The sequence below is a fragment of the Xyrauchen texanus genome, chromosome 47, assembly GCF_025860055.1.
Source record: "Xyrauchen texanus isolate HMW12.3.18 chromosome 47, RBS_HiC_50CHRs, whole genome shotgun sequence".
NCBI classification, from domain to species: domain Eukaryota; kingdom Metazoa; phylum Chordata; class Actinopteri; order Cypriniformes; family Catostomidae; genus Xyrauchen; species Xyrauchen texanus.
The window spans coordinates 23,246,591-23,261,689 of NC_068322.1; the positions used below are offsets into that span (position 1 = coordinate 23,246,591).

General features: G+C 37.4%; 1 protein-coding gene across 6 annotated transcripts in view; it reads left to right on the forward strand.

Annotated features, from left to right (window-relative positions):
- Positions 1 to 14,421, forward strand: part of LOC127638669 (kinesin-like protein KIF21A) — a 90,958-nt gene extending 76,537 nt beyond the window's left edge. For 5 of the 6 annotated variants that reach the window (XM_052120284.1, XM_052120286.1, XM_052120285.1 and 2 more), the window contains 10 exons: positions 75 to 247; positions 383 to 499; positions 2,052 to 2,084; positions 7,250 to 7,386; positions 8,216 to 8,390; positions 9,164 to 9,328; positions 9,689 to 9,806; positions 11,189 to 11,359; positions 12,819 to 13,018; positions 13,289 to 14,421. In XM_052120284.1, the coding sequence (XP_051976244.1) occupies positions 75 to 247; positions 383 to 499; positions 2,052 to 2,084; positions 7,250 to 7,386; positions 8,216 to 8,390; positions 9,164 to 9,328; positions 9,689 to 9,806; positions 11,189 to 11,359; positions 12,819 to 13,018; positions 13,289 to 13,346 (1,347 nt within the window). In that variant the 3' untranslated portion in view covers positions 13,347 to 14,421. The remainder of the gene's footprint in view (positions 1 to 74; positions 248 to 382; positions 500 to 2,051; positions 2,085 to 7,249; positions 7,387 to 8,215; positions 8,391 to 9,163; positions 9,329 to 9,688; positions 9,807 to 11,188; positions 11,360 to 12,818; positions 13,019 to 13,288) is intronic. The other variant, XM_052120287.1, reaches the window with a different exon arrangement.
- The last annotated feature ends 678 nt before the right edge of the window (positions 14,422 to 15,099 follow it).

A 15,099-nucleotide genomic window follows, 5' to 3' on the forward strand; every position in this document is an offset into this window, starting at 1 on the left:
GTTGATGCGTTTCATTTGATGTAACTAAGGCACATACTCTTTTTTGTTTTGTTTTGTTTATATGATGAATTTAGGCTCGCAGAAGAACCACTACCCAAATGGAGCTCTTGTACCCCAACACTGGAGACCCTGATGTCCCACCAGAGGATTTCACTGCCCCTCTAATTCCTGTAGTGGATAGTCAAGAGTCTCCTGCAGTCCACACAATGACCATCTCCTCCAGCTTAACATCCAAGACAAATACTGTGTAAGTCTTTCATGAAAAACAATTCAGTGGAATTCATATATTTGACACAGCTCATACTAGTTATACTAATGAATTATTCTGTATGTCTATGGTGGTTTTAAGTTACATTGGTTCATATTTTTCCCATTGCTCCAGTGCCAGATCTCCCACGGCAACAGAAAGGAAGTCTTTCGACTGTTCGCCTTTGATCCGCAAGACAGCTCAGGACAGGAGCAAAATCCCCACAGACAGAACTAGAAACCTGGACAAACAGTAAGAAACACTTTACTACACTTAAACTACCTTTATTGAAACATCTTTGATGATAAATTAATTAATATATATTCTCAATGTCATGAATTACATGGATCAATGTATCGACATTCTTTAAATAATTGAACAAGCACTAGACAACTGAACAAGCATTAGACAACTGAAAGCAATAAAGCAACTGCATTTGCAACACCCTCCCAACCACCCAGAATACTTTAGCTAGAACTTAGTAATTCCCTAGCAACCACCTGGAGTAACCTAGCAACCACTTAACAATGCCCTAGCAACCACCCAGGACACCCAAGTAACCACTTAGCAACATGCTAAGAATACACTCAACTCAAAACACCAGTGTAACCACAACACAGCTCTCTGGCAACCATCCACAACACCACGGCAACCTCCCAGAACACCCTAGCAAATGCATAGCAATGCACTAAAAACCACTCAAAACACTAGAGCAATAGCAACTCGCTGTCAAACAGTCTAGCAACCACTCATTACACCCTAAATCCTGGATCACAATGCACAAAAGCCCACTCAAAAAACTACAACAAACGCATACCCTGACAGCTACATAGAACACCCTAGCAACCACATAGCAACATGTTAAAAACCACTCAGAACATCTTCGCAACCACAAAACAATGCCTTGGCAACCACCCAAAATACCCTAGCAACTGCATAGCAACATGATATAAGCCACTCAATACACCTAAATAACTGCAAATGAGATCTCTGGCAACACCTTAGCAACCACCAAGAACACCCTAGCAACTGCATAGCAATGCATTAAAACCAATCAAAACACTAGAGCTATAGCAACTCCCTATCAAACATCCTAGCAACCACTCATAACACCCTAGAAACTGGATCAAAATGCACTAAAAACCCACTCTAAACACTATAGCAACTGCATACCCTGACATTCACTCAGAACACCCTAACAACCACAAATTAACATGTTAAAAATCATTCAGAACATCTCAGCAACTGCATAGAAACGCCCTGGCAACAGAACACCCTTGCAGCCATATAGCAACATGTTAAAATCACTCAGAACATCTCAGCAATCACATAGCAACACCCTGGCAACCACCCAGAACACCCAAGTACTGTACACATTGCAAAATGTTAAAAACTACTCAGAACACCTTAGCAAGCGAATTGCAACGCCCTGGCAACCACCCTGAACACCCAAGCAACCACATAGCAACACCCTGGCAAGCACCCAGAACACCCTATCATCATGGCGTTCAGTTTTGTGTGGAAAAACTCCTCTAATTTTCTTCAAAATATGTATACATTTAGTAAAAATGTAACCCTTCCTTTGTGTTGCAGGTCATTTTGACCCATTTTTAAAGTGGTTCTAAATGTGTCTGAAAGTTCCACAAGGCCAAGGAAGGGTTAAACTAGACACATTTTTTGAGCAGATGAGGGTTTATTACACCAAACCAGTGATGGTAACAGCCATTTTGGCAGTATAAATCCTCTCTGTTCTTCAGATGTGTTCAGATCTTTGCTTTAGTTTCGGTTTGCTGTTCTCTTCTAGGATGGATGACTCTGATTTATTTCAGCCTCAAAGGTAGCTGTTTTTCATAGTGTCTATCTTTCGCCACTCTATATCTCATTTCACTTTGATCTTCCCATAATTCCTCTCTCTGTCTGGTCTTGCATTAATTGAGGAGTGGTGTTGAATATTGTCTGATTTATTCACTTTGAGCATGAAGAGGCTTAAGTCTATCATCATTAAAGCTTTCACTCACTCAACACTATGTAATCATGTTATGTTTTGCAAGGACAGCTTTTATTTGCATTATTTAACTCATTGTTATCTTATTAACTGCGGTTTATGGTCTCGTTTCAGTTGTTTTTAACATTAACCATATAATATTGTTTCTCCAGCAATGATTTTTTTATCTCTGACATACAACAAAAATGCAAGTCAATAAATAATTTGCTAAGTACCAAACTCTAGTGAGCTGCCTTGCTGGCTACTGTCTTCACAAGCGGTCATATTTTAAGGGACTGTTCAGACAAAACATGTTCTTAGTGTAAAAAAGCTTGGTGCAGCACAACAAATGGAACAGAATGCAGGTGTCTCGAGATGCATTTTTTTAAAGTTCAAATTCTTTGATCTTGGTCTTAATGGTGGTGCTCTTGTGAAAGACGCTGATAATACAGTTAGACTTGGAACAACGGTCAAAAACATACATCTAGCATGTTTACATAGAAAAACAGTAACAAGATGGCATCGTAACAGAAATGGAACCAAAAGTGACTGTTTTGGAACAGCCAAAGTGCCTCACTGTTGATTCCAACAGGAAAAAATGTGAGCAGGTTGACAAGCAAAAAATAAAAACATTTGCCAAGCTAAATATGTAACGATGCTGGCAAGGACGAAGACAAAGGAGTGAAGAACCCAAGTGCATTTTATTTAAATAAACGTGAAACCAAAAACCCTAACAATAAACGAAAACTGAACTAGAATAGACTAGACTTAACTTTACTTTACATGGCATGGCATGAACAACAAAGTTACACTTACAAACATCAATACTAGACAAAGGACAATGGTTAACATGAGGGCTTAAATACATGACATGGGGAACCATAACCCAATGATCAAACAGAACACTAAACAAGATAACAAGACTAATAATGACAGACTACAGGTGAAACTCGAAAAATTAGAATATCGTGCAAAAGTTCATTAATTTCAGTAATTCAACTTAAAAGGTGAAACTAATATATTATATATACTCATTACAAGCAAAGTAAGATATTTCAAGCCTTTATTTGATATAATTTTGATGATTATGGCTTACAGCTTATGAAAACCCCAAATTCAGAATCTCAGAAAATTAGAATATTACATGAAATCAATAAAAAAAAAAGGATTTTAAATACAGAAATGTCTGCCCTCTGAAAAGTATAATCATGCATATGTACTCAGTACTTGGTTTGGGCCCCTTTTGCATTAATTACTGCCTCAATGCGGCGTGGCATGGATGCTATCAGCCTGTGGCACTGCTGAGGTGTTATGGAAGACCAAGATGCTTCAATAGCGGCCTTCAGCTCTTCTGCATTGTTTGGTCTCATGTCTCTCATCTTTCTCTTAGTAATGCCCCATAGATTCTCTATGGGGTTCAGGTCAGGCGAGTTTGCTGGCCAATCAAGCACAGTAATACCATGGTCATTGAACCAGGTTTTGGTACTTTTGGCAGTGTGGGCAGGTGCCAAGTCCTGCTGGAAAATGAAGTCAGCATCTCCATAAAGCTTGTCTGCTGAAGGAAGCATGAAGTGCTCTAAAATGTCCCGGTAGACGGCTGCGTTGACTCTGGACTTAATAAAGCACAGTGGACCAACACCAGCCGATGACATGGCTCCCCAAACCAACACAGACTGTGGAAACTTCACACTGGACTTCAAGCATCTTGGATTGTGTGCCTCTCCATTCTTCCTCCTGACTCTGGGACCTTGGTTTCCAAATGAGATGCAAAATTTGCTCTCATCAGAAAAGAGGACTTTGGACCACTGAGCAACAGACCAGTTCTTTTTTTCTTTAGCCCAGGTAAGACGTTTGACATTTGAAGCCCATGTCCAGGACCCATCTGTGTGTGGTGGCTCTTGATGCAGTAACTCCAGCCTCAGTCCACTCCTTGTGAAGCTCCCCACACATTTGAATGGCCTTTTCCTGACAATCCTCTCCAGGCTACGGTCATCCCTGCTGCTTGTGCACCTTTTTCTTCCACACTTTTCCCTTCCACTTAACTTTCTATTAATGTGCTTTGATACAGCACTTTGAGAACATCCAACGTCTTTTGCAATTACCTTTTGAGGCTTTCCGTCCTTGTGGAGGGTGTCAATGATGGTTTTCTGCACAACTGTCAGGTCAGCAGTCTTCCCCATGATTGTGAATTCAACTGAACCAGACTGAGAGACCATTTAAAGGCTGATTAGAGTGTGACACTTTGAGCCTACAATACTGAACCTTTTCACAATATTCTAATTTTCTGAGATTCTGAATTTGGGGTTTTCATAAGCTGTAAGCCATAATCATCAAAATTATATCAAATAAAGGCTTGAAATATCTTACTTTGCTTGTAATGAGTATATATAATATATTAGTTTCACCTTTTAAGTTGAATTACTGAAATTAATGAACTTTTGCACGATATTCAAATTTTTCGAGTTTCACCTGTAGAACTGATAAGATAATAAACCAATTAAAACAAGATACATCAACATCACAAGGGAAACAGGAACTAGAATGCAAAAATAAAAGACATGAAATCCAAACATGAACAAAAACACATCTAAACATGACAAATTACATGTTACTGTATTAGGCACAATGATAACATTTAACAATCACTCAGAACACCTTAGCAACCGCATAGCCATGCACTGGCAACCACCCAGAATACCCTAGCAACAACATAGTTAAACACCATTCAGAGCACCTTAGCAACTGCATAGCAACTTGTTAGCATGTTGCTAAGCTAATTATTGTTACTCTATTAAGCATAATAAATATAGCAACTTGTTTAAAATAAATGCCCTTAGCAACTGCAAAGAAATGCCTTGGCAACCACCCAGAACACTTTAGTAACCACATAACAATTAGCAAGTTGCTAAACTAATCACTTTGTTACTGTTAGTAAGCACAATTAATACACATTGTGGTGTAATGTATATATATATATATATATATATATATATATATATATATATATATATATATATATATATATATATTTATTTTTTTTATACTTTTCAGCACTGAATGATATATGTTTATTTATAATAAAAATTGTTCTCCACGTAGCCTCCATCTTGAATGAACAATTACATTTATTTTGTCACAATTCATTCTCAATTTCTGTTACTCAAAAACGATACATTAGATGCTGCTTTTGAATGTAGCAAAAGTTGAGGTGTCTTATAAGGCAGCATAATTGTGCTGCCTACTTTTTTAAAAGCATTTATGTCAGAAGTGCACCTATGATGCCTAAAATGCTGTCTTAAGTAGGCAGCTCACAAGGGTTTGGAACAAAGCTATTATATTTAATTTGCTTGGCTGATTTAAGTGTTTCTTTCATGAGTATTATGCACAGTTGGAAGTTTACATATGTACACTGTCATTAAAAACTAATTTTTACCACTCAACAGATTTAATATTAGCATACTATAGTTTTTGCAAGTTGTTTAGGACATCTACTTTGTGCATGACACAAGTATTTTTTCCAACAATTTACAGACCGATTGTTTCACTATTAATTGACTATATCACAATTCCAGTGGGTCAGAAGTTTAAATACACTAAGTAAACTGTGTCTTTAAGCAGCTTGGAAAATTCTAGAAAATTATGTCAAGCCTTTAGACAGTTAGCCAATTAGCTTCTGATAAGAGGTGTACTGAATTGGAGGTGTACCTGTGGGGGTATTTTAAGGTCTATATTCAAACTCAGTGCCTCTTTGCTTGACATCAGTGGAAAATCAAAAGAAATCAGCCAAGACCTCAGAAAAGGTCTGGTTCATCCTTGGGAGCAATTTCCAAACACCTGAAGGTATGCAATATAATGTAGTATGCAAGTATAAATCCCATGGGACCACACAGCCATCATACCACTTAGGAAGGAGACGCATTCTGTCTCCTAGAGATGAACGTAGTTTTGTGGGGAAAGTGCAAATCAATCCCAGAACAACAGCAAAGGACCTTGTGTAGATGCTGGAGGAAACAGGTAGACAAGTATCTATATCCACAATAAAATGAGTCCTATATTGACATAACCATAAAGCTGCTCAGCAAGGAAGAAGCCACTTCTCCAAAAGTGCCATAAACAAGCCAGACTACAGTTTGCATGTGCACATGGGGACAAAGATCTTACTTTTTTGAGAAATGTCCTCTGGTCTGATGAAACAAAAATGTAACTGTTTGGCCATAATGACCATTGTTATGTTCGGAGGAAAAAGGGTGAGACTTGCAAGACGAAGAACACCATCCCAACCGTGAAGCATGCGGGTGGCAGCATCATGTTGTGGGGGTGCTTTGCTACAGGAGGGACTGGTGCACTTCACAAAATAGATGGCATCATGTGGAAGGAAAGTTATGTGGAAATATTGAAGCAACATCTCAAGACATCAGCCAGGAATTTAAAGCTTGGTCGTAAATTGGTCTACCAAATGGACAATGACCCCAAGCATACCTCCAAAGTTGTGGCAAAATGTCTTAAGGACAACAAAGTCAAAGTATTGGAGTGGTATCACAAAGCCCTGACCTCAATCTGATTTCAAAATCAAAATTTGTGGGCAGAACTGAAAAAGTGTGTGCGAGTAAGGAGGCCGACAAACCTGACTGAGTTACACCAGTTCTGTCTGGAGGAATGGGCCAAAATTCCAACAACTTATTGTGAGAAGCTTGTCGAAGACCACCCAAAACATTTGACCCAAGTTAAACAATTGAAAGGCAATGCTACCAAATACTAACAAAGTGTCTGTAAACTTCTGACCCACTGGGAATGTCATGAAAGAAAATAAAAGCGGAAATAAATAATTCTCTCTACTATTATTCTGATATTTCACATTCTTAAAATAAAGTTGTGATCCTAACTGACCTAAGACAGGAAATGTTTTCTACGATTAGATGCCAGGAATTGTGAAACTGATTGTGGAACTGAGTTTATATATGATTAAATAAGGTGTATGTAAACTTCTGACTAAACAACTGTATGTGTTTTTGATCCAGAGGTGCGATAAGCACAGTTCAAGCGGTGCGGTCCAGTCGAGCAGCCATATTGCAGTGTGTGCATGTGGCGGAGGGTCACACTAAACCCCTGCTGTGTGTCGACTCAACTGATGATCTACTCTTCACCGGCTCAAAGGGTCAGAATGTCAGAATGGTGAAAAATGTCTAGTGGTGTAACCGACCGGAGACAATAAAATAAAATTAAATAATAAAATATATATATATGTGTGTGTGTGTGTGAAAAATAAATGTGAAAAAAATTACTTTACTATTATTCTAAAATGTGAAAAAAAATGTATAATAAAGAATGAGTGTTTCAAAACTTTTGACCGGTAGTGTATGTATGTATATATATATACACATAGACTACCGGTCAAAAGTTTTGAAACACTCATTCTTTATTATACATTTCTTTCACATTTTAGAATAATAGTAAAGTCATCACAACTATGGAATAGCGTAAATGGAAATATGGGAATTATATTGTGACTAAACAAAATCCAAAATAAATCAGAAGTGTGTTATATTTTACCATCTTCAAAGTAGTCCTCCTTTACCTAGAATTTGCAGACATGAACTCTTGAACATTTTCTCAAGCAACTTCTTGAGGAATCACCCTGAGATGCTTTTTAAACAGTATTCAAGAGTTCCCATCTATGTTGAGCACTGATTGGCTGCTTTTCTTTATTATTTGGTCCAAGTCATCCATTTCAAAAAACTTTTTTTTATAATAAATTTTAGTTTTATAATGAAATAAATTAATATGGTGGCACAATTATATTTTTGTCTACAATACTCATTTGAAACATTTAAGCATAGACCTTCAGATCAAATGATTTTTAAGATCATGAGACACATTTCAGTCAAGTGTTTCAAAACTTTTGACTGGTAGTGTGTGTATTGTTTAACTGGAAATAATATATATATATATTTTTTTTTTAATACATTTTCTCTTGTTTATCTCAGATCGGACATGTAAGGTGTGGAACCTGGTGACGGGTCAGGAGATTATGTCTCTCGGAGATCATGTCAGCAGTGTAGTATCAGTCCGATACTGTTCCAGTTTGGTCTTTACCGTCTCCACTGCTTACGTCAAAGTGTGGGACATCCGCGACTCCGCCAAATGCATCCGCACCCTCACGTGGGTCACTCTGACACTGTTTTACATATCTGTGCTCTGAATAACTGTTTGAGTTCAAGCTCATTTTATATACTGTACCTATAAAATATATATAAATCAATATGAATATATATATTTTTTTATTTCTCAACCTTTTGGCCATATTCAATATCTCTGTCTTATGTATTTTCTCTGAAATGGTTTACAATGTTTTTTTTTACTTTTTTTATTATCATTCTGAAGAACCATAATTTGAACCAAGCAAATTCAAATACTTGAATGCCATAAGTAAAATATTGTAATTATCTAGTTAAATTTTTTCATTTTTGTTTTTTGTTTTCTAATTAAACGGCTATATTTTTGAGTAAAACTGTTTAAAACAGTATTGTTTGAACTTCCAAGCTCATCACCATTTTGCTATTGAGGTTTAAATAAGAGACACTATTAAAATGCTGTCATACTCGCACATCTTGAGACAAGAAAGGGGCATAAAACTAGTCTACAGGAACAGTCTGAATAGCCAAATAAAAAAGTGCATTAAAATCACAACAATTTTCACAATATCACTTAATGTTCTGAAATATTTGATGTATATTGTACAGCCCTGAACCTAGCTCACTCCAGTCCAAAAAACAAGGCATACATTTTGTCTCTCCATTGTCAATTTGCTTGGCTGAAATTCCACAAATTGGTCCATACAATTTTTTAATGTATTTTGTATGTTATTCTATTAAAACACAATGTTTTTCTGATGTCACTGGTTGTGGATTTTTAGCACTGTCTCTGTCCTTCAGTTCTTCTGGACAGGTGTCTCAAGGTGACTCCTGTGCTGCCATGGGCAGCAGTTCTGTTGGCATCCCACCAGGAGAAAACCAGATCAACCGGATCGCCCTCAATCCTTCCGGAACTTTTCTGTATGCTGCATCTGGCAACACAGTGAGAATGTGGGATTTGAGAAGGTACTCTCTACTTTACCACAACTGTCTGTTCCTAGTGTGACATATTTCCAAGTGAAACTGAATAATTGTACATGAATATTCAGAAGGGGAAAGATGTAGGGACTCAATTTATCCATCAGGAATTGATTAGATCATGACAGTTGGACATGTAATTCCAGAATGAAGCCTGAGCTGAATGTAAGTTTGCTAAAACAATGCCTAAATAGCTATTTGGCTACTGGCGAACACTATCCAATAGCCCACATGGCCTTGTTGACGTCAGCAGAAAAGAAAAGTAATTTCAGACATAGAGCAAGTTATTATATTTGGATAACAGATTATTAAGTCTTTTTTCACACAACTCTGCTCTGTCCTCTCTAGGTTTGTGTCCACAGGGAAACTGACGGGACATTTGGGACCGGTAATGTGTCTTACAGTAGACCAGATGGGGAAGGGTCAAGATATGGTCATCACAGGCTCGAAAGATCACAGCGTGAAGGTATGTTAACACCCTCACTGTGAACTAACAATGAGCCCCTTTGGGGAGTGGTTAGGTTGATTTCCAGATGATAATTTTCACCTTTCTGTCACAGCTCATGCACAATTACACAGGCTTTTGCAGCTGATTTATTGTTGTCTGAGCACAAACAATACCTTTATACCGATTCAAAATCGCAGATAATGTTTTCCCACCCCTTCTATTAAGATATTCATTAGATTTACTGTCTTCACAATGTGTCTTTTAAAGACTATTCACACCGATTCTCTGCAAGTATTTGCCACAAATAATTCAAATCTATATATCCTTTCCTTCGTTCAGCAAAAATATTGATATTATTGGTCTTTGAGTAGAAAAAGCGATTGCTGACAAAAAGGCAACGTGTGACCAGAATGCTTTTTTGTTTCTTTCTTTGTGTGAAGAAACCTTTCGTCTTTGTTTTGTTTTGCTGTTTCATCCATGGTGTAAATATTCCTTTTGTCTTTGATTCGTTTTGCATTTTTATTTTATTCTCAGTGTGAATACACCTTTCGTCTGCAATTTGTTTTGCTTTTTCATTTCAATCTTGGTGTGGAGACCTTTCATCTGTGATTCGTTTTGCTTTTTCATTTCACTCTATGTGAATACACCTTTCAAATGTGATTTGTTTTGCTTTTCCTTTTCACTACTGTGTGAATAGACCTTTCGTCTGCAATTTTTGTTTTTGTTTTTCTTTTCATTCTTTGTTCATTCTTTGTTTTTTGATCCTTGGTGTGAAGAGCTCTTGTCTGTGATTAATTTTGCTTTTAAGTTTCACTCGGTGGGAATGCACCTTTCGTCTGTGATTCGTTTAGCATTTTTAGTTCACTCAACGTGAACACACCTTTCATCTGTGATTCGTTCTGCTTTTTCGTTTCACTATTGTGTGAATAGACCTTTCGTCTGTGACTCAGTTCATTTTGCTTATGTGTTTTGCTCTTTCGTTTCACTGTTGGTGTGAATAGACCTTTTTGTGATTTTAGTTTTATAATTTTGTTTGTGGTGTAAATAGACATGTTTTTATGTGATTTCCTTTTGTTTTATTGTTATGATCTTGGTGCAAATTGTTTTTCATCTGTGCTTTTTCATTTTATTCTTGATATGAATAGAACTTTAATCTGCGATTTAGATTTTCTTTGATTAATTTAGCATTTACATTTAGTTCTCGGTGTGAATGGACCTTTTGTCTGTAATTCGTTTTGCATTTTAATTTCACTGTCTATGTAGATACATCTGATGTCTTTGATTCGTTTTGTTTTGTCATTTCAATCTTGGTGTGAATAGACCTTTCTTTTTGATTTGTTGTGCTTTTCCATTTAATTCTTGGTGTTAATCGTCCCTAAGCACTTTTGTTTCTGTCACAGATGTTTGATGTGGCAGAAGGAGCTCAGGGCAGCATCAGTGCCACACATCACTTTGACCCAACCCATCAAGACAATCTGGAGGCTCTGACCATGCATGGTGATTCTCTGTACACTGCTGCCAGAGACTGCTGCATTAAGAGATGGGACCTATCCAGCAAACAGCTTCAACAGGTAAGAACTGAAGGAAGGTTAGCAGTAGTGGGTGGGAGATAAGGAACAAGGGAGGAAGAGCATGATCAATCACAGCTTGCAGACTCACTATATCTCTGTTCCGAACCCTAATTAGCCACCTACCTAGACAGCATTTTTATGCATCATGGGCTGTCTACAGGCTCAAATCAAATGCCATGTACACTGGCGGCCAAAAGTTTGCAATAATGAATAGATTTTTCTCTTATGGAAAGAAATTGGTACTTTTATTCACCAAAGTGGCATTGAACTGATCACAATGTATAGTCAGGACATTAATAACGTGAGAAATTACTATTACAATTTGAAACTTAATCTACTTCAAAAAGTTCTCATCAAAAATCCTCCATGTGCACACATCACCCCACACTTCCTGTAGCACTTGCCATAGATGTGTCTGTCTTGTCAGGCACTTATCACACACCTTACAGTCTAACTAATCCCACAAAATCTCAATGGGGTTAAGATCCATAACACTCTTTTCCAATTATCTGTTGTCCAATGTCTGTGTTTCTTTATCCACTCTAACCTTTTCTTTTTGTTTTTCTGTTTCAAAAGTGTCTTTTTCTTTGCAATTCTTCCCATAATGCCTGCACCCCTGAGTCTTCTCTTTACTGTTGTACATGAAACTGGTGTTTAGCAGGTAGAATTCAATGAAGCTGTCAGCTGAGGACATGTGAGGCGTCTATTTCTCAAACTAGAGACTCTGATGATCTTATCCTCTTGTTTAGTTGTACATCTGGTCTTCCACATCTCTTTCTGTTCTTGTTAGAGACAGTTGTGCTTTGTCTTTGAAGACTGTATTGTACACCTTTGTACGAAATCTTCAGTTTTTTATCTATTTCAAACACTGTATATCCTTCATTCCTCAAAACAATGATTGACTGACGAGTTTCTAGAGAAAGCTGTTTTTGCCATTTTTGACCTAATATTGATCTTAAGACATGCCAGTCTATTGCATACTGTGACAACTCAAAACAAACACAAAAACAATGTTAAGCTTCATTTAACAAACCAAATATCTTTCAACTGTGTTTGATATAATGGCAAGTGATTTTCTAGTACCAAATGATCAATTTAGCATGATTACTCAAGAATACGGTGTTGGAGTGATGGCTGCTGTAAATGGGGTCTGTCTAGATTTGATCAAAAATGACTTTTTTTCAAATAGTGATGTGCTGATTTTGTACATCAGTAATGTCCGGACTATACTTTGTGATCACTTGAATACCACTTTGGTGAATTAAAGTACCAATTTCCTTCTGAAATAGCTAAATCTGTCCATTATTCAGAACTTTTGGCCACCAATGTATATATCAGTATCATAAAGAACTGGAATCACAAATATTTACACCCCTAATACCCCTAGTAAAACCCAAACTCACAACAGTAATTCTTATTTAATAAACTGATGTGTTTACATGTTTTATCTATTGTGCAGCAGGTAGAGCGGTCACACTGTGATGTGGTGAGTGCTCTGGCTGCAGTCCCTGACTCCAGTGCTGTTATGAGTAGCTGCAGGGGCGGACTGCTCAAATTCTGGCACGCTGACACGCTCAGAGCTCTGGGAGAAGTGAGAGGTCATGACAGCTCCATCAATGACATCTGCACCAACAGCAGCCACCTCTTTACCGCATCAGAGTGAGTGACACACGATTACAGATCAACAAGAACACACACACACACACACACACACCACACACACACACACACACACACACACACACACACACACAGATTCAATATATGAATTAAACTACATGCTTTCAAACAATCATGCTCTTTAGATGCTGTATTGGTTACACATTTACAATGTAAAACAAATCCATTGGCAGTGTCAGTATAAGAATGTAGTTTGAAGATTGAAGATAACGCTAATGACACTTTCTATAAACATGGTTTGTTTCACAGCGATCGGACAGTGAAGATCTGGCAGGTCAAAGGATCTTTAGAGGAAGGCCTTCACTGACCCATTCAAAGCTGCTCCAATTGACTGGAAGGTCATGGTGGAAGTTTAGATTCCCTTAAATCATTTCCTCCTTTGCTCTATCAATGTGACGCTTCTATCCAGAAACTCTGCTCCCATTTCTGATCTCCCATTGGCAGCGGTTTCCAAATCAGCTGCCGACTGCTGTATCTTTCTTTCTCCACAGTGTTGAAGTGCTCTGTTTAGTCTCTTTAGTCTTTGTGTTGCTGAACCTAATGGAAGATATTGTAGGTCAGTGTGTGTGTGTGTGTATGTTCATGTGGCACAGTCCTAAAGCTGGGCTTTGGGATCACAGACTGCAATATCAGCAGTGCGTTTATGAAGCACATGTTTGTGAACCTCACGCTGACTGGACTGGACCGATATGCTCTTAAATTATTCTATAATGTTGATGTCAGTTCTTTCCCACATTTCTTGACCAAAGTTACTGTTTTGTGTGAATCTTTACAAAAACATCCATGACATATCACAGATCTCGAACTCTACCGTAGTCTTAACTGCACTGGAATGGTATGAAGATATTTGCAGTCATGACTCTTGATTTGGATCAGAAATACGTTTGTCTTTTATTGTGTATTTTTTGTACATCTTTTTCATTTTCTGGTTAGAACCTTAAAAACGCTGTACAAAAATGTTTCTCCTGATGTGCTGTAGTTATTATCAATGTCAGATGCAGAGAAAAATAAACTTCATCTGTCAAAATCATATCCGGTGTCTCTTTAAGTGGCAGCCCAACAAAATTAGTTTTAAAATGTTCTGAAATGTTCTGACAGCAGGACAGTTCAATTGCATCATCATCAAAGTATCAATAGGGGGCAGTACACACTCAATACATAATAAACACACGGAGGTTCTTCACACATACTGTGGTCATCATATATTGTACACATTATATATATGAGATGATGATTCGCATAGGCTCAGAAAGTATTTGGACACTCAAGCCACACTTAAAAAATAATTATAATTATTATTATAATTATAAAGCATAATTATAATACATTTTAAAAGCATTATACTGCATTCACAATGTCTCATAATGCACCTTATAATAATTTATAACTTCTCATAAATGATTGTAACTACAGTTATAATAGATTATAAGACTTCCTCTATTCATTGTTGTACTTAAAAGTATAAATCATTATAACACAAGCAACATCCCATATCAATGCAGCAGAAGCTCATAAAGTTAATCGTTTTACAGCTGTCATGCAAAAGCAGCATACTGTAAACTGTCAAAGGGCTTTATGATGTGATCATAAGTGGTCTTTGCTTGCTTTAAGTAAAGTTATAAGCAATATCTTCTTATTAACAGCCATAACATAAACTTGTAACATACAATACATTAGAAGTCAAACTTATACAATGGAATTTATTTAAAAAAATAAGTCCAAATAAGATTCACATACATTAAAGTTAAGTTTAGTTTAGCAACATATATATATATAGAGAGAGAGAGAGAGAGTTTCTGCTATATTTTAACCTTGTAGCTGTCACGAACCCCTTTCCTCTGCCCCATCTCAGCTTCCTCACACACGCACACATACACTTCCCGCTCCCTCGCTCCGCCCCCTTGAGCTCGTACGCTCTTTTTTCCTCCCTCGAGCACTCGCGCTCTTTATGCAATTACGAGCTCTCGCTCGTAACTCTCTCCCCCCTCTGACTCATGTTCGCATGCACGCTCCGGTGGCCAGAACATTATGACCACCGGCACTTTCTCAGTCACCCCTTT